This window comes from Panulirus ornatus, chromosome 62 (assembly GCF_036320965.1).
Source record: "Panulirus ornatus isolate Po-2019 chromosome 62, ASM3632096v1, whole genome shotgun sequence".
Classification (NCBI taxonomy): domain Eukaryota; kingdom Metazoa; phylum Arthropoda; class Malacostraca; order Decapoda; family Palinuridae; genus Panulirus; species Panulirus ornatus.
This window is the reverse complement of record NC_092285.1, coordinates 13027973-13046381: the sequence shown is the minus strand read 5'-3', so window position 1 is coordinate 13046381 and position 18409 is coordinate 13027973. Positions and strand designations below refer to the sequence as shown.

At 47.1% G+C, this 18409-nt stretch overlaps 1 protein-coding gene and 1 long non-coding RNA gene across 21 annotated transcripts in view; one reads left to right on the top strand and one right to left on the bottom strand.

The window, feature by feature from the left end:
• The window catches only part of LOC139745723 (uncharacterized), a 107405-nt gene that overhangs the window by 25138 nt on the left and 63858 nt on the right, over positions 1-18409 (bottom strand). For 19 of the 20 annotated variants that reach the window (XM_071656189.1, XM_071656184.1, XM_071656186.1 and 16 more), the window contains exons 3-4: positions 13435-13668; positions 12879-13097 (exon numbers count right to left, since the gene is read on the bottom strand). In XM_071656189.1, coding sequence (XP_071512290.1) covers positions 12879-13097; positions 13435-13668 — 453 coding nt within the window. The remainder of the gene's footprint in view (positions 1-12878; positions 13098-13434; positions 13669-18409) is intronic. The other variant, XM_071656187.1, reaches the window with a different exon arrangement.
• LOC139745724 (uncharacterized) overlaps positions 1-18409 on the top strand; it is a 95552-nt gene that overhangs the window by 50740 nt on the left and 26403 nt on the right. The gene's annotated exons all lie outside the window — the stretch shown is intronic.

The following is an 18409-nucleotide window of genomic DNA, read 5'->3' as shown; positions in this document are numbered from 1 at the left end:
ACTGTTTCTCAAACAGTATATTTCCTCATGTATTACTCATAAGCTTACGGTTCCATTTTTCACTTTCGAACCTTATCTATTTTTTAACGTTTGTGTGTGTGTGTGTGTGTGTATGTATATATATATATATATATATATATATATATATATATATATATATATATATATATATATATATACCTTACCCGCTTCATATGCCCTTTGACAGCGCGTCGCCCCCCTTATACCACATCAGTCCAATTCATTCTGTCGAACAGATGTAGCCAGATGATGAAATGACCTTCAATCAGTGACCCACCCCCATCCTGTTAGGTGGAGAGTCCAGTATGTGTCGTCGTCCCCCCCCCCCCCCACACACACACACACCAGTATACGTGGACGACCAGTGTGGGTGTGGACGCCACACCCTCCGTGTCTCTGGTGGCTCCACATGCCACAATCGGTGGTGAGAGTTGACCGTGTGTCTGTGTGTGTGTGTGTGTGTATACGACCAGCTACCTCTCTCTCTCTCTCTCTCTCTCTCTCTCTCTCTCTCTCTCTCTCTCTCTCTCTCTCTCTCTCTCTCTCTCTCTCCCTCCTGGGGACCAACCACGCGCCTTTAAGTCGTGTGGCCTGATGGATTCCCCTCATCCAACCTAACCTAACTCATTCGGGAGAGGCCTAAGTGACCTCGGATCTGCGCCCCCCAGGGTGATGTATCCTCCCCAGGACCGTCCCCCCGGGGTGATGTTTCCTCCCCAGGACAGCCCCCCGGGGTGATGTATCCTCCCCAGGAACGCCCCCCCGGGGTGATGTATCCTCCCCAGGACCGTCCCCCCCCCCGGGGTGATGTATCCTCCCCAGGAACGCCCCCCGGGGTGATGTATCCTCCCCAGGAACGCCCCCGGGGTGATGTATCCTCCCCAGGAACGCCCCCCCGGGGTGATGTATCCTCCCCAGGAACGCCCCCCCGGGGTGATGTATCCTCCCCAGGACAGCCCCCCGGGGTGATGTATCCTCCCCAGGACCGGCCCCCCGGGGTGATGTATCCTCCCCAGGACCGGCCCCCCGGGGTGATGTATCCTCCCCAGGAACGCCCCCCGGGGTGATGTATCCTCCCCAGGAACGCCCCCCCGGGGTGATGTATCCTCCCCAGGACCGGCCCCCCGGGGTGATGTATCCTCCCCAGGACCGGCCCCCCGGGGTGATGTATCCTCCCCAGGAACGCCCCCCGGGGTGATGTTTCCTCCCCAGGACAGCCCCCCGGGGTGATGTATCCTCCCCAGGACCGTCCCCCGGGGTGATGTATCCTCCCCAGGAACGCCCCCCCGGGGTGATGTATCCTCCCCAGGACCGTCCCCCCGGGGTGATGTATCCTCCCCAGGACCGGCCCCCCGGGGTGATGTATCCTCCCCAGGACCGTCCCCCCGGGGGTGATGTATCCTCCCCAGGACCGACCCCCCCTCCCCCAGGATACTGTATCCTCCCCCACGAGGTCATCTGTAGTGTACTGTAACACCGAGATCACCCTGAGGTGTAGTGTAATCCCACGCAGGATTGTCCCCAGGGTTCTGTATCCCCCATATGATCAATCCCAGGGGACTCTGCATCACTACACTGGTCCCATGAACCTGTTCCTCATGTCGCTGTGCTGGCCAGCCCTCATAACTCATTATTTTCCCTCATTATTTTAGTTTCCTCTTATTGTTTGTATCTTAATATGATTTCTTTTCTTATCGATGATCTTTTGAATCTTGTAAGTTCCCAAGTTATTGGCTTTGACCTTCTGCCATTTGTGTCGTGTTCTCCCTGTGTCCATGTTGTCTGTTTCACCCATCGTGTTGTCTGTTTCACCCATCGTGTTGTCTGTTTCACCCACCGTGTTGGCTGTTTCACCCATCGTGTTGTCTGTTTCACCCATCGTGTTGGCTGTTTCACCCATCGTGTTGTCTGTTTCACCCATCTTGTTGGCTGTTTCACCCATCGTGTTGGCTGTTTCACCCATCGTGTTTGCTGTTTCACCCATCGTGTTGGCTGTTTCACCCATCGTGTTGTCTGTTTCACCCATCGTGTTGTCTGTTTCACCCATCGTGTTGTCTGTTTCACCCATCGTGTTGTCTGTTTCACCCATCGTGTTGTCTGTTTCACCCATCGTGTTGTCTGTTTCACCCATCGTGTTGTCTGTTTCACCCATCGTGTTGTCTGTTTCACCCATCGTGTTGGCTGTTTCACCCATCGTGTTGTCTGTTTCACCCATCGTGTTGGCTGTTTCACCCGTCGTGTTGTCTGTTTCACCCATCGTGTTGGCTGTTTCACCCATCGTGTTGGCTGTTTCACCCATCGTGTTGTCTGTTTCACCCATCGTGTTGGCTGTTTCACCCACCGTGTTGTCTGTGTTTTCGCCGCTGTTGTTTTGTTTCATTGTTTTGTGACGGGTTCATCACCATCAGTTTGTTTCAGCAAGTGTCTCCAGTTTCACCAGTCATGTTTCCTGTTTCACTATTCTTGATTTCTGACCCCGTTCCTCCGGTACAGCTGACCCCACTCTCTACATCACTCATGTAGACTGACTCCAACACATCTTTCTTGTGTTGGTGTTGGACACCTGACCACTTGGTTTCGACTTAACACCCTTTGAATGATCTTCCATTAGGTTTCTAGCTCAGAACCCTTGGTTTTTACCGCCCTTAGTTAACACTAAATCTTGGTTTTTAGGAATCAGTTCAGAGATTCTAGACAGTTCATGTTTTCTGCCTCACTGTCAGATTACAGTGCCTGGTTCCTGTATCAAATATCTGAATATCTACGTATCTGATCTTGTTTATTTACACTCAGGTCTTCTGTTGTGTGAAGAAATGTTCACCTTCGCCTTGTGGCCTATCTTACCAGTCCTCTCTCCCCTCCTATCTTACCATCCCTCTCTCCTCTCCTATCTTACCAGTCCTCTCTCCTCTCCTATCTTACCAGTCCTCTCTCCCCTCCCATCTTACCAGTCCTCTCTCCCCTCCTATCTTACCAGTCCTCTCTCCTCTCCTATCTTACCAGTCCTCTCTCCTCTCCTATCTTACCAGTCCTCTCTCCTCTCCTATCTTACCAGTCCTCTCTCCCCCCATCTTACCAGTCCTCTCTCCTCTCCTATCTTACCAGTCCTCTCTCCCCTCCTATCTTACCAGCCCTCTCTCCCCTCCCATCCTACCAGTCCTCTCTCCTCTCCTATCCATCCCTTCGTCCAGTAATCCGTCTGGATCGTCAACCGATCCTTGATCCATCCCTCTGGTATGTTTACGTGTGGGGCGCCAAACCATTCGACCTCGGGAGTTTGCAGTCGTCACAGCTGGCTGGACCTGATCTTCCCGTGTCATTCAGCGACTCGTACGTGAGCTCAGGGAGGACGTGAGGCACGTTCGTCCTCGTCCCTCTACCCCAGCTGACTTCAGTGACGAGCAGCGATGACGGTCTTGTCTACGTCGCTCAATCTGTTTTCACTGGAGGGCAGACCCCGGCTGCATCATCCAGCATTCTGAGATTTTCAGGCGTTCGATACACACTGCTTCGAGGCTTCCCTGAAGCAGTGGTTCGTGAAATAGCTCGATGCTTCATGAAGCATTGGATCACATTCGGGACTTCACGGGAAGTGGTTCGAACGTCCACCAGATCGTTTCGTACTCCAATTGCCTGCCTTATGCATGACGGTAGTTCCTGCGTCAACCACAACACTGGAACCGAAACAACGCGATCGAAATACGTCACATCATCACACCGGGCCGAGGGTTGTAGTATTGTGCTCAAGGATCGTACAGTTGTGCGACGTCTTGTGGTACCAAGTGTCCCTATGCCACTCGGAGCGTCAACTGGCAAAACACGGAACGGTTGCCGCCCGGCGAACCCATCCAGCGTCAGCTGACTTAACGTGGAACGGTTGCCGCCCGGCGAACTCATCCAGCGTCAGCTGACTTAACACTAAACAGTTCCCGCCCGGCGAACCCCCTCGACTTCACTCTGCCAAGCCTCATTAGTTCTCTCCCTGGGAACCACAGAGGCTTTGTGCGGTTGCCTTTCATAAATGGCTAACACAATGAAGGGTGCAGGTTCCTCCTCAGTGCAGGCAGGATAATCCGTAGCTTGTAGAGTGATGGCGTCAATCATTTCCCTTTTGTGATTACACGAGTTATTGTACTGCTAAATAGCTCCGGAGGGTGGGGGTGGGGGGGTATATGGCTTGTAAACCACGATTAATATGACTCTAATCACTGTGTTAATTGGGATAAGACTCGTGTTAAGCTATGATAAACACAGCAGGCTCCGGCACTCAACACAGCAGCGTCCATGTTGACACACAGCACAGCAGGCAACTCATCGACACAAAACACAGCAGGCTCCTGAGTGGCACACAACACAGCAGGCTCCTGACTGGCACACAACACAGCAGGCTCCTGACTGGCACACAACACAGCAGGCTTCTGACTGGCACACAACACAGCAGGCTCCTGACTGGCACACAACACAGCAGGCTCCTGACTGGCACACAACACAGCAGGCTCCTGACTGACACACAACACAGCAGGCTCCTGACTGGCACACAACACAGCAGGCTCCTGACTGACACACAACACAGCAGGCTTCTGACTGGCACACAACACAGCAGGCTCCTGACTGGCACACAACACAGCAGGCTCCTGACTGGCACACAACACAGCAGGCTCCTGACTGACACACAACACAGCAGGCTCCTGACTGGCACACAACACAGCAGGCTCCTGACTGGCACACAACACAGCAGGCTCCTGGCTGGCACACAACACAGCAGGCTCCTCCAACACAGCAAGGTCCACGTGACTCACACAACACAGGAGACGTGCAACATGGCCCTGAATAAAACTGTTATGCAAATGTAATTCCCAAGTCCGAAACACAGGAAGACCTGGGAGTTCCTTGTTTGGATCAGGGTTGTGTTGTGTGTGTGTGTCTGTGTCTGTGTCTGTGTGTGTGTGCGTGTGTAGGGTGAGGTTAGGTTAGGTTAGGTTAGAGGCTGTTGACAGACTCGATGACCCTGAGTCCCTAGAGAACATATAGAAATATAGACGTATTCACGGTCCACAGTCAACCAAGCTGTTCATCCACCCCTAGAGGATATATATATATATATATATATATATATATATATATATATATATATATATATATATATATATAGATAGATTGATAGATAGATAGCGGGAATAAAATGGCCTTGATTCGGGCCTCAGTTGCCCGTGCCGTCTCGCTTAGCAAAACAAAAGCAAAAAAAAAATTATTGTAGTTGTGATGCGTCAGTGTGGCAAACGTAACGTCAGAAATTGCGTCCGTCACGTCGAGCCATCCGTTACGATCACCAGGCTTCTGTTACGATCACCAGGCTTCTGTTACGATCACCAGGCTTCCGTTACGATCTCCAGGCTTCTGTTACGATCACCAGGCTACTGTTACGATCACTAGGCTTCTGTTACGATCACCAGCCTTCTGTTACGATCACCAGGCTTCTGTTACGATCTCCAGGCTTCTGTTACGATCACCAGGCTTCTGTTACGATCACCAGGCTTCTGTTACGATCACCAGGCTTCCGTTACGATCACCAGGCTTCTGTTACGATCACCAGGCTTCTGTTACGATCGCCAGGCTTCTGTTACGATCACCAGGCTTCTGTTACGATCACCAGCCTACGATCACCAGCCTTCTGTTACGATCACCAGGCTTCTGTTACGATCTCCAGGCTTCTGTTACGATCACCAGGCTACTGTTACGATCACCAGGCTTCTGTTACGATCACCAGGCTTCTGTTACGATCACCAGGCTTCTGTTACGATCATCAGGCTACTGTTACGATCACCAGGCTTCTGTTACGATCATCAGGCTACTGTTACGATCACTAGGCTTCTGTTGCGCTGGAGGGTGGGGCTGAAGGGGTGTGTGGGAGAGGAGTGAAGAGTAGGGACCCCAGCTGGCGGTGGCCAGGCTGTCCCGTCTTTGTTGTGGCCCAGGAAATGTGCTGGTCACGGGTTCGATGCGTGGAGCGAAGGCTGAGAGAGAGAGAGAGAGAGAGAGAGAGAGAGAGAGAGAGAGAGAGAGAGAGAGAGAGAGAGAGTAAGTGGGGGGGAGGGGTTGTATGGCAATGTAGACCTTGTCGGATCACAATGAATGGAATTAATTTCCATGGAAAACAATAGCCTGCCACTGAGTGTATATATATATATATATATATATATATATATATATATATATATATATATATATATATATATATATGATGTGATTATTACACGAAAGTGCACTTGGGAACTTTTCTAGTTTCATTTTCCCCGTGGACTCATAGGAATATATATATATATATATATATATATATATATATATATATATATATATATATATATATATATATATATATATATATATATCTTTCATACTATTCGCCATTTCCCGCATTAGCGAGGTAGCGTTGAGAACAGAGGACTGGGCCTTTGAGGGAATATTCTCACCTGGCCCCCTTCTCTATTCCCTCTTTTGGAAAATTAAAAAAAAAAAAGCGAGAGGGGGGGATTTCCAGCCCCCCGCTCCCTCCCCTTTCAGTCGCCTTCTACGACACGCAGGGAATACGTGGGAAGTATTCTTTCTCCCCTATCCCCAGGGATATATCCCCAGGGAGATAACTCTGAACCACAAGACTATTTTGTTGACAAGTGTTGTTTGTAAAACATTGTTAAAGATACTCAGAAGCAAATAGATAGTAATCTGCAAAGCAGAAATTTCTTAACTTGGAGACAACATGGCTTCAGAGAAAGAAGTTCCTGCTTCATGAACCTCTTAGAGTTCTATGACAGGGCGAGTTTGTTCTTAGATCAGAGATACTTGGGTAGACTGTGTGCTCCAAGACTGCCAATTAGACATTGATTAAGAAGCAAGAGCATCAGGCAAGAATGGGGTGAACTCCTTTGCAGGGTTGAATATTACGTATGGAGTTGGGAACAAAGGATATGGGTAAGTGCATATTTTCAAAATGGGCTTGAAAGTGGAGTGCCAAAAGGTTAAGTCTTCATCCCACTGCTGTTCTTGGTGTACATAAATGACTTGCCAGAAAGACTAGTCTCGTACTTAAACATGTTTATGAATGATTCCATGGTTGTGAGAAAATCAAGGCATGAAAATGGTTGCATCAGCTTACATGGAGACTTGGACAGACTCCAAAGCTGGTGTGACAAATGGATGATGAGATTCAGTCCAAATAAATGCAAAGTAATGAGAACGAAATACAGCAAAAGTAGGCCGTTAATGGGAAATAAGCTACAAGAATCAATCTGTGGAAGATATTTAGGAAAATATTATGATTCCCTGGGGATAGGGGAGAAAGAATACTTCCCACGTATTCCCTGCGTGTCGTAGAAGGCGACTAAAAGGGAAGGGAGCGGGAGGCTGGAAATCCTCCCCTCTCGGTTTTTTTTTTTTTCTTCTTTTTTTTTTTCCCAAAAGAAGGAACAGAGAAGAGGGCCAGGTGAGGATATTCCCTCAAAGACCCAGTCCTCTGTTCTTAACGCTACCTCGCTATCGCGGGAAATGGCGAATAGTATGAAATGAAAAAAAAATATATATATATATATATATATATATATATATATATATATATATATATATATATATATATATATATATATATATATGTGCAACAGGCATGAAATCCAGCGACGCGCCATGCACATTTACACGTTACCGCGAGGTCAGAGTATATAAATCTCAGCCAACCGCCACCATTTAAATCCCAGGCATACCTCGCGCGGCTCCATACACATTTAAAACCTTGGCGCGACGCCACATATTCAAATCTTGGCGACCCGTCGTCATGTACATCCAAGGTTTACCTAGGACCCCAGTGTATGATTTAGTGATATCATTGTAGACTAATTCATCCCGTAACATTCAAAATATCTGTTGGTCTCCCGAGCCACACAAAATCTCGTTCGTTGACGTCAAGCATCAGGCTGGGGCCAGGGCTGGTGAGAGCGGCCACGCAGTATCCTTCCCTCTCAGTGGTCTCGGGGTAACTGAGGCCAAAGGATTTTTCTACGTGCTAATTACCAGGAGTCAGGGTGACATATGACGTACATTCTGCCGCTAGAGGGCTTGTTCTACCATGGTGGGCAGCGTAATTAATAACTGCCATATACATCCCCCTTAAAACGCCAGTCAGACTTATATATATATATATATATATATATATATATATATATATATATATATATATATATATATATATATATATATGACGAAAACGTCTACAACAACTTGCATATGTTTGTAATTTAACATGGTGGAAATTGGGTTTGGTTTTGATATGATTTCTTAGATCTTCCTTCAGATGAATGAAGTCACAGGAGAAGATAGAAATCACACGGAAATGAAACGCAAGTTAGCGATCACGGACACTAAATTGCCTGGATAGATCGAGCCATACCTCAGAAATAAAGCACAATGGATGTTAGTTTATCATTTGGTATATAACATAACACTGTACACATTTCCACCCACTGTACGCGAAAGTGAACACGCCCATCGAACTTTTTAATTGAATAACTTGACGTTCTGAAGTGCGTTTTAATGAGTGGATGGTGATCAGTAGCCTGCATGGTCATTAAAAATCCGACTCCCTCTGATTTGCATACAGATATATGCATCATAATGTTATGATCAGGGAATGATATCAGAATTTGAAATTTGAACGAGTTATAATGAACGATGAATTGTGGAGGAACACCATGTTCTGGTATCCAGGGTTGGGTCAGGGTCGTCGGCTTGATGTAACCCAGTATGTACGACTGTGCGACCCTTGAGCACGACGGTACGACCCTTGAACACGACGGCACGACCCTTGAACACGACGGAACGACCCTTGAACACGACGGTACGACCCTTGAGCACGACGGTACGACCCTTGAACACGACGGAACGACTCAAACACGACGGTACGACCCTTGAACACGACGGAACGACCCTTGAACATGATGGTACGACCCTTGAACACGACGGTACAGACCCCTCTCTACTGTGTTTAGCCTTAACCTCCAACAGTTATCAAGACATACTCCAAGGTTGTACCGTTGTGGTTAAGCGTCGTACCGTCGTGCTTGAGTCGTACCGTCGTGTTTGAGTCGTACCGTCGTGCTTGAGTCGTACCGTCGTGTTTGAGTCGTACCGTCGTGCTTGAGTCGTACCGTCGTGCTTGAGTCGTACCGTCGTGTTTAAGTCGTACCGTCGTGTTTAAGTCGTACCGTCGTGTTTGAGTCGTACTGTCGTGTTCACCACGGTACTATAACCTCAAATGTACACCTCCCCCCACCTACCATCTGCGCTTTCCTGGAGAAATTGCTGAGAATTGAGAGCGGGCGGGCGGGCGGGCACACAGCTTGATGTGTTCAGAAATTCCCACCACTTAACCTCTCAGGGAACCCCTTGCCTTGCTGCTCCTCGTATATCCATTTTCTTTTATTTTTTTTCTTTTGGTATCCCCGCTTCGCTTCTGAAACTCTCTCTCTCTCTCTCTCTCTCTCTCTCTCTCTCTCTCTCTCTCTCTCTCTCTCTCTCTGGTATCCCGCTTCGCTTCTAAAATCCTCTCTCTCTCTCTCTCTCTCTCTCTCTCTCTCTCTCTCTCTCTCTCTCTCTCTCTCTCTCTCTCTCTCTCTCTCTCTCTCTCTGGTATCCCGCTTCGCTTCTAAAATCCTCTCTCTCTCTCTCTCTCTCTCTCTCTCTCTCTCTCTCTCTCTCTCTCTGGTATCCCGCTTCGCTTCTAAAATCCTCTCTCTCTCTCTCTCTCTCTCTCTCTCTCTCTCTCTCTCTCTCTCTCTCTCTCTCTCTCTCGTCTGAGATTTCCCCCCTTGCCGCTTACATAGCTCCCCCTCCCCTGCCCTCCCCTCCCCCCCTCCTTCCCCTTAAGGCTAGTTTAAACTGATTATCTTCGGCTCTGGTGAGGTCACAGGACCAGTTGGGACAAGCTGGTAATTGTATCAATCTAAGCTGTAATCATGAACGAAATGTAGTTAACCCTCCTCCCTTCCTCTACACGAGCATCACCGTTTGAAGGCACACAAACCCCAGCCTCTCTCTCTCTCTCTCTCTCTCTCTCTCTCTCTCTCTCTCTCTCTCTCTCTCTCTCTCTCTCTCTCTCTCTCTCAATGGCCGTCTCTGTTTTTGCCGGTAATTTTTACCTGCCCTCAAAGGTAGACACAGGATGGACCGCCCTCCACGCCCCTCATGTGAGCTGGTCAACTGATCACCTGGGCTGAGCCATCTGGCCCAGGTGGGTGTGTGTGTAGCCGCTCAGGCCTGGCAGTCTTCCCCTGAGCCTGAGTCACGCCCACCAGTCCTCCCTCTAGCCCTTAAGGATAGGTCAGAGGAGCACTCACTTTCCTCTAACCTATCCTACATCATCCAGTGTACGTAGCACTTTAAGTCTGGCATTTTCCCATATCTCTATCCACCTTAGCTATCTCTCCACTGGAGTACTCCAGGACTGGCTACTCCAAGGTGCCTCCTCCCGTCCAGTCCAGCTGTTTATCTAAGCCACAGTAAGTGTACGCTCGCCAGGTGTCTGTTGTCTGTGTCTACAAAACATTTCCATCAGTTATTGAATGTTACTCTCGGGTATTTAAAGAGCATACAGCATAAGGCTTCACACCTGCCATTGTTGGTGCCAACAATATATATATATATATATATATATATATATATATATATATATATATATATATATATATATATATATATATATATTAGTATTTAATATATAAAGCATCATTGAAATGCGTTCTGGGGTAGGTTCGTTGGGGATCGGGAAAGGTTAAAGATATCTACAGTGTTTGTTTGGGGTTCAGGAAGTTGGTGTTTTAGTACACATGAGGAAGAACAGAAACTGTTCTCCTTTAAGAATAGTTTGGCGCTGTGTGTGTGTGTGTGTGTGTGTGTGTGGCTGAACTCATGGCGATGAAATCTGCGAATTTTTTCCCTTCTGGCACGTTGGATCACGACACTGTCCACTGTGTACCATGAATTTTCCCATGGAGGAGGTCATTCAGTCATGGTCATGAGGTACAGTTGTGTGAGGTGGTGTCTGGTAGATATAATCTACCTCTGGTCATCTTCTCTGTGTGGTAGGTTTAGTTCCGCCTGGTAGAATCGTATCAAGTAAGACCAATGCTATTTTCTAGAGTTCTGAAAGACGTTCGTGTACCCTGTGCTGGGCCCTGGGGTCAGTTCGCTTCAAGATCATTGAGACGTAGACGCAAAAACTGGCGTCAATGATTTTGTTGTGCGTATACGTCACACCCGCAGGAGGACAACAATAGATCTCAGTCTCTTTGCTCCTGTAATGTGTATGTTGACTACCACCTGACTCTGGCCTTACCCCGCTACGCCATGTGAGCCTCGGGCGGCGCCCTGCCCCACATGGCAGTTGTAATGTGGTTGTAGATGAGTCGGCCTACAGAGATCGTTGCCCAGACGGGGTTGTTCGTGCAGGTTACAACCACCGTTACGGGGTTGTTCGTGCAGGTTACAACCACCGTTACGGGGGTTGCTCGTGCAGGTTACAACCACCGTTACGGGGTTGTTCGTGCAGGTTACAACCACTGTTACAGTCGACTTAGGCCGTTTGTTACAGCCATGATAACTCCCACGTGCATCAGGCTTTACCTTCACTTCAGAAATACAGGATAACTGTACCTCATGTATGTGTGTGTGTGTGTGTGTGTGTGTGTGTGTGTATAGTAATGCGCGTCGGCGTTTTATAGGAATAAACCAGAATAACTTCGGTTGTACGTAAAGGTGAGAGAACATTTCATTTAAAGAGCACCTTTAAGCACAAGACATTAAAGTCATCTTTAAGCCTCTGCCACAGCCTTGAAGTGCTATATGAATCACCACACCAGCCAACACATATATTTTTTTCATCTTAAAGCTACACTTAGGGAGGAAATGACGCCAGAGTTCTCTGGTTCAAATGTACTTCCAATATACACTCTCTCTCCTCTCTCTCTCTCGCTCGCTCTTAACATGGCCAACAAACATCGAAAAGTTTACGAGTCTGAAAAACAAAATTCAATTTCAGGAGGCGTGTAAAGTTCATTGAATACAATATCGGCTCGTAAAGTCTCGGGTGACCGAGGAAACTGTGGCTGGCAGAGGGTGTAACATGTCTCACACTCCCGCTAGGGTAGAGGTGCTGCCCCTGAATACAGTATAATGCTGCAGAAACACAGCCAGAAAAGGAAACTGAAACACGAGCTAGGAAAGGAAACACAAGAATCCTGAGCGCTTTCGTGTATTACCCCCATCTTCAGAGGATTCGTTACAGAGTGAGAATATAGATACATATTGGTTATGTATACAGAACCGGAGGAAACATGGATTGGGGTCATGTAACCCTGTAATTAGTGAGAGGCGAGGTTGGCACAAGGGTCTGCGTGACCCAGTCTCTACCTAACCTTGACCCGACATTTCGGATGACCTCACTCAGGTCAAACCGTACACAAGGTTGACTTCCATAATACAACCTAACCTCATGAACAGTTGATACAACTTATAACAACTTTGTTTATAATGAATGGATCTAATGTGTACATACCATGGCTTCGAGTCATCATCACAATGTTTAATTGGATTCTATCATACGTCTGTTACTCCTGTCCCTCCAGTCGAGCTAGTGTTTTCCACAAGACGTACAACAAGACAAGAGGTTACATACTGGAAGAAAAGAACACAAGCGCGTGTGTATGTGCTGGCCAGGAACCTGAAGGTATGTTATGTCCATCACACGGAGACTCACTCACTCAGTAGAACGGGAGGGAAAATATATAATGGCGAGGTTGACCTACGTCACTGACCTTCTTGTTGACGGATCTGATGAAGTCAGCGGCGGTGATGGCTGGGCTCTCGATGGATCCTGGCCTGGCCTGTGGCGAGGGCAGCTGCGACGTGGACGCCATGTCCCCAACCGCGACCCAGGTCGAGCAGGAGCGGGAGGTGGGGTCGAGTCGCGGGAGGAAGACCCCCTCCAGTCGACCTCCCCCGCCGCAAACATTGATCTGCAGGATGAAGTTACCCTACAAATAATGTTTTGATAGCGTCCTCTGCCGGAGGGAAGCGCTTCCTACAGCTGATTCCACTCATGTATGTTGCACGCGGGGCACGTCAGTGCTCAGATTATAATAAGGGCTCATTTAAACGTCATTACTTTATGAGGTTCATGATTGGCCACGGGGTTTGCCTGGGAGGGCCCTGACTTGTGAGTGACCATGGGAGAGTGGTAGGGACTATCCTGGGAGGGTCCTGACTTGTGAGTGACCATGGGAGAGTGGTGAGAGCTATCGTGGGAGGGTCCTGACTTGTGAGTGACCACGGGAGAGAGAGAAGAAAAAAAAAACAGCCTTAAATATTTACCTCGCTGACCCAGGTCCGGCTGAGCTCGCTGTCCGTGCTGACCCCGACGCCGCTGATGTCCGAGGTGCTGAAGCTCTTGTGGACGCCCAGGGCTGAGCTCAGGGCGGCGCAGGACCTGATCAGGTCGCTCTCCTCCTCACCCCACAGGTTGCTGCCTCCTCCACCGCCTCCGCCTCCACCGCCGCCACACTCCCCCACGGAGCTGCCTCCTCCGCCCCCGCTGCCGGCCGGAACCTGCAGGGACACCAAGGGAGTACCGTGAGGTGAAGGAGACCTCCTCCTGCGGCGAGGCCGGGGAACGCTGGCTGGGGTGGAGTGAAGGACGCAAGGAGGAATGCAAGGTGAGGGAAGCATTGCTGAGAGTGGACGGAACCTTGTGGTGGAGGAAAAGCTTCAACACGAGTCTACAGAACCTTGTGGTGGAGGAAAAGCTTCAACACGAGTCTACAGAACCTTGTGGTGGAGGAAAGGTTTCAACAAGAGTGGACAGAAGGTTGTGTGGGAGAGAAGACTGTTATAAGAGTGAACACAACCTTGTGTTGGAGCGAAACATCAAAGCGCTGGATAGAACCATTTGTGAGGTGAAGTTTTGATGGGGGGAAGATAGGATCTTGTTGCCCAGGAAAGTATTTAAGCTGACGAGGCAAGATCTTATGAATTAGAAAACTTTTAAGAAGATAAAACATGAATTTTAGGGGGAGTTCAGGGAAGACGAGAAGGAATATGTGGGGACGGGTTCTGATTGGACGGGAATGTGTTGAGACGGGTTCTAACTGGACGGGAATGTGTTAAGACGGGTTCTAACTGGACGGGAATGTGTTAAGACGGGTTCTAACTGGACGGGAATGTGTTGAGACAGGATTCGACAGGACGGGAATGAGCAGGAGTGTTAACATATACCGGAACTCACACAGAGAGCTTGACCCACAGGCCACACACTGACTCCTGGATGAAGAAAAATAAAAAATTCGTAAAGGACAAAATACAGTGAAAATGCAAGGGATGTTAGCGGTGAAGATTGCGTTTGGAGGGACTTTAGCTATGCGGACAAGGTTTGGAGGGACTTTGGCTATGCGGACAAGGTTTGGAGGGACTTTGGCTATGCGGACAAGGTTTGGAGGGACTTTGGCTATGCGGACAAGGTTTGGAGGGACTTTGGCTATGCGGACAAGGTTTGGAGGAACTTTGGCGATGAAAACAAGGTTTGGAGGGACTTTAGCTATGCGGACATGGTTTGGAGGGACTTTGGCTATGCAGACGAGGTTTGGAGGGACTTTGGCTATGCAGACGAGGTTTGGAGGGACTTTGGCTATGCAGACGAGGTTTGGAGGGACTTTGGCTATGCAGACGAGGTTTGGAGGGACTTTGGCTATGCAGACGAGGTTTAGAGGGACTTTGGCTATGCAGACGAGGTTTGGAGGGATGCTGGTACTGAAGATGGTGTTTTGGAGGGATGTTGACGGTCATGTTTGGAGGCATGTTGATGATTGTGAAGTTTGGAGGCTGGATTGTCGATAGAAAAAAAATATATTTTGTTAACTATTTTTACAGTTTCAGAGGAGAGGAAGAATATTTTAGAAGTATTTTGAAGACATTTTACATCTTAAAAACATCCAAGTGTCTCAACTTATATTTTGAAAACTAGTTAACTTGTCGTATGATCCTTTCCTACTGTATTATCACTTTCGAAAATTTAAGATCAGGAAAAGAATTAAACCAAGTCTTGAAGGTGAAAATACAAGACCATTATTATCAAGTCTTGATATTAAACTGATCGCCGTTTAACCTGATATACAACACTGGACTCCTACTCACAACGTACTGGACACATTGGCAAATCATTTTCTAATGAAAGATCACATAACTGGCATAGTTAACCGTTGAAAGATCACATAACTGGCATAGTTAACCGTTGAAAGATCACATAACTGGCATAGTTAACCGTTGAAAGTTCACATAACTGGCATAGTTAACCGTTGAAAGATCACATAACTGGCATAGTTAACCGTTGAAAGATCACATAACTGCCATAGTTAACTGTTGAAAGATCACGTAACTGGCATAGTTAACCGTTGAAAGATCACATAACTGGCATAGTTAACCGTTGAAAGATCACATAACTGGCATAGTTAACCGTTGAAAGATCACATAACTGCCATAATTAACCGTTGAAAGATCACATAACTGGCATAGTTAACCGTTGAAAGATCACATAACTGGCATAGTTAACCGTTGAAAGATCACATAACTGGCATAGTTAACCGTTGAAAGATCACATAACTGGCATAGTTAACCGTTGAAAGATCACATAACTGGCATAGTTAACTGTTGAAAGATCACATAACTGGCATAGTTAACCGTTGAAAGATCACATAACTGGCATAGTTAACTGTTGAAAGATCACATAACTGGCATAGTTAACTGTTGAAAGATCACATAACTAGCATAGTTAACCGTTGAAAGATCACATAACTGGCGTAGTTAACCGTTGAAAGATCACATAACTGGCATAGTTAACTGTTGAAAGATCACATAACTGGCATAGTTAACCGTTGAAAGATCACATAACTGGCATAGTTAACCGTTGAAAGATCACATAACTGGCATAGTTAACCGTTGAAAGATCACATAACTGGCATAGTTAACTGTTGAAAGATCACATAACTGGCATAGTTAACCGTTGAAAGATCACATAACTGGCATAGTTAACTGTTGAAAGATCACATAACTGGCATAGTTAACTGTTGAAAGATCACATAACTAGCATAGTTAACCGTTGAAAGATCACATAACTGGCGTAGTTAACCGTTGAAAGATCACATAACTGCCATAGTCAACTGTTAAATTATTTCCATATCTGCGAGATTATGGTGATGAAAAAGGTATTAGTAAGAATGAGGAAATCTAGAACTTTATCAAAATATCATGATTTCCTGATTTTTCTTTGAACGAGAAATATTACAAAAAGAAAGAATATTTTAGAATTGTAGAATTATGCAAATTCATCGTGTGTGTGGAGAATGCCGATCTTCCTGTGACTTATGACGTGATATTGGACCATATTGGTACGTATGGTGTTATCTGACTCTCTCCTGGACACAAGAGGCTAGCTGTAATGTGGTATAGACTTATCTTCACCCCATCCTGCTTGAGACACTGCGGTCATATTCCTACATTCGCCAGTACCATGTTGACCTGGTTACTGGGGGTCAGGCAAGTTACAGATGTCGCCGGTAGAGCGCCACGGTGACCTGGGTCACTACGGCGGGCGGGGGTGACTGGTGCTGGATCCTGACGAAGAGGAGGATGTATCTCAAGGACGAGCCCCCCAGCCTCGAGGTCGAACTCCAAGTAGTTCCCACTCCACCCCGAGGATGGTGAACAGATGTTCCCTTCGTGTACACCTGTTATACACCTGTGTGTCTAAGGTTAACTTTGACAGAGTATAGTTTGAGGCTCATTTATCTGTGGGAGAGTTAGTTTAAGTTTAACATAGAGTCAGGAGAGTTAAAGTCTAACATAACTTCAGGAAAGGTGGGAGAGTTAGCCCTAGCGTTCTCTTGTGAGAGTTGGGAGAGGACAAGAGTTAACACACCTCTGGCGAAGTTGGGAGAGTTAGTTCACTCTCTTTGTTTACCTTCCCAGACATGTTATGGCTGGAGGGAGACATTACAGGCACCTGGTGGTCAGCCCCAGGTGATACAACCGAGGTTGGTACGATGCAAAACCCTGGCATCAACACATGTCACCAGTCGACCTGCTCTCGTCTCTGGTGTGCCGCAACCCCAGACCGTGGCACAACTGGTCACTGGTGTGGTGATCCACGACGCATGTGGTGCTTGTATGATGTAGGGCTTGTGTGGTGAGTGGATGGTGCACGATGACCCTGGGTGAGGAGGCAGCTCCACTTCTCCAAGGACTCTTGTGTGTCACTGTGGTGTAGTCACGTAAGGAATGACGGAGTGGGATAATGCAGTCATCTCACCACACTCCATCGCTGTGGTACATCTACGGACTGTACGAAGACTTCTGATGGTGTGTTAGTCCTGTACCAAACTCTCCTTACACTGCCAAAGATATATGACTGTTTATGTAACTCTCCTGACTTTCCTGAATGTATGTTGGAATTGTACTAACTCTCCCAGAGATGAATGAGTCTTAAAAACCAACCCTCACACGGGTGAACCTTAACTCTACACGAAGGGTGAGTGGGAACTGCTTCGAGTTGGACCTTGAGCAACATGGGTACGACCCTTAAGCACAGCTTGATGGATTACTCAAAGTTCGTACCACCGAACTCAGAGGTCGTACCACCTTACTCAAATGTCGTGCCACCTTACTCAGAGGTCGTACAACCTTACTCAAAGGTCGTACTGTCTTGCTCAAGGGTCGTACCTCCATTGCCTCTCCATATAACCAAAAATAAAAAAAAAATACCAATTTTTTCACTTGAATTTTCCCATTCGACGCAGGTCATATAATCCATGCCATTAACTCTCAAATACCTTTTAATGCGCGCGGATCGTAAGTGCTCTGTGAAGGATGCCTTTAAATAAATCAGTGATGGAAAAGCCTTTTATACTGGCAATTTTCTGGTTATATACGTGAGGGACTTTGCACACGAGTGAAGCTTCAGATATGATGTATATGATGAGGTCATATAATACGGTAGAATATATATATATATATATATATATATATATATATATATATATATATATATATAATATATATATATATATATATATATATATATATATATATATATATATATATATATATATAGAATACGATCACCCGTCACGAAACTCTCTCTCTCTCTCTCTCTCTCTCTCTCTCTCTCTCTCTCTCTCTCTCTCTCTCTCTCTCTCTCTCTCTCTCTCTCTCTCTCTCTCTCTCTCTGTAGGGCGTGGTTGCGCCACTCAGCTTGGCCTGACAGTAATACCCATGTAATTACATGGAAGGGGTGGGGGAA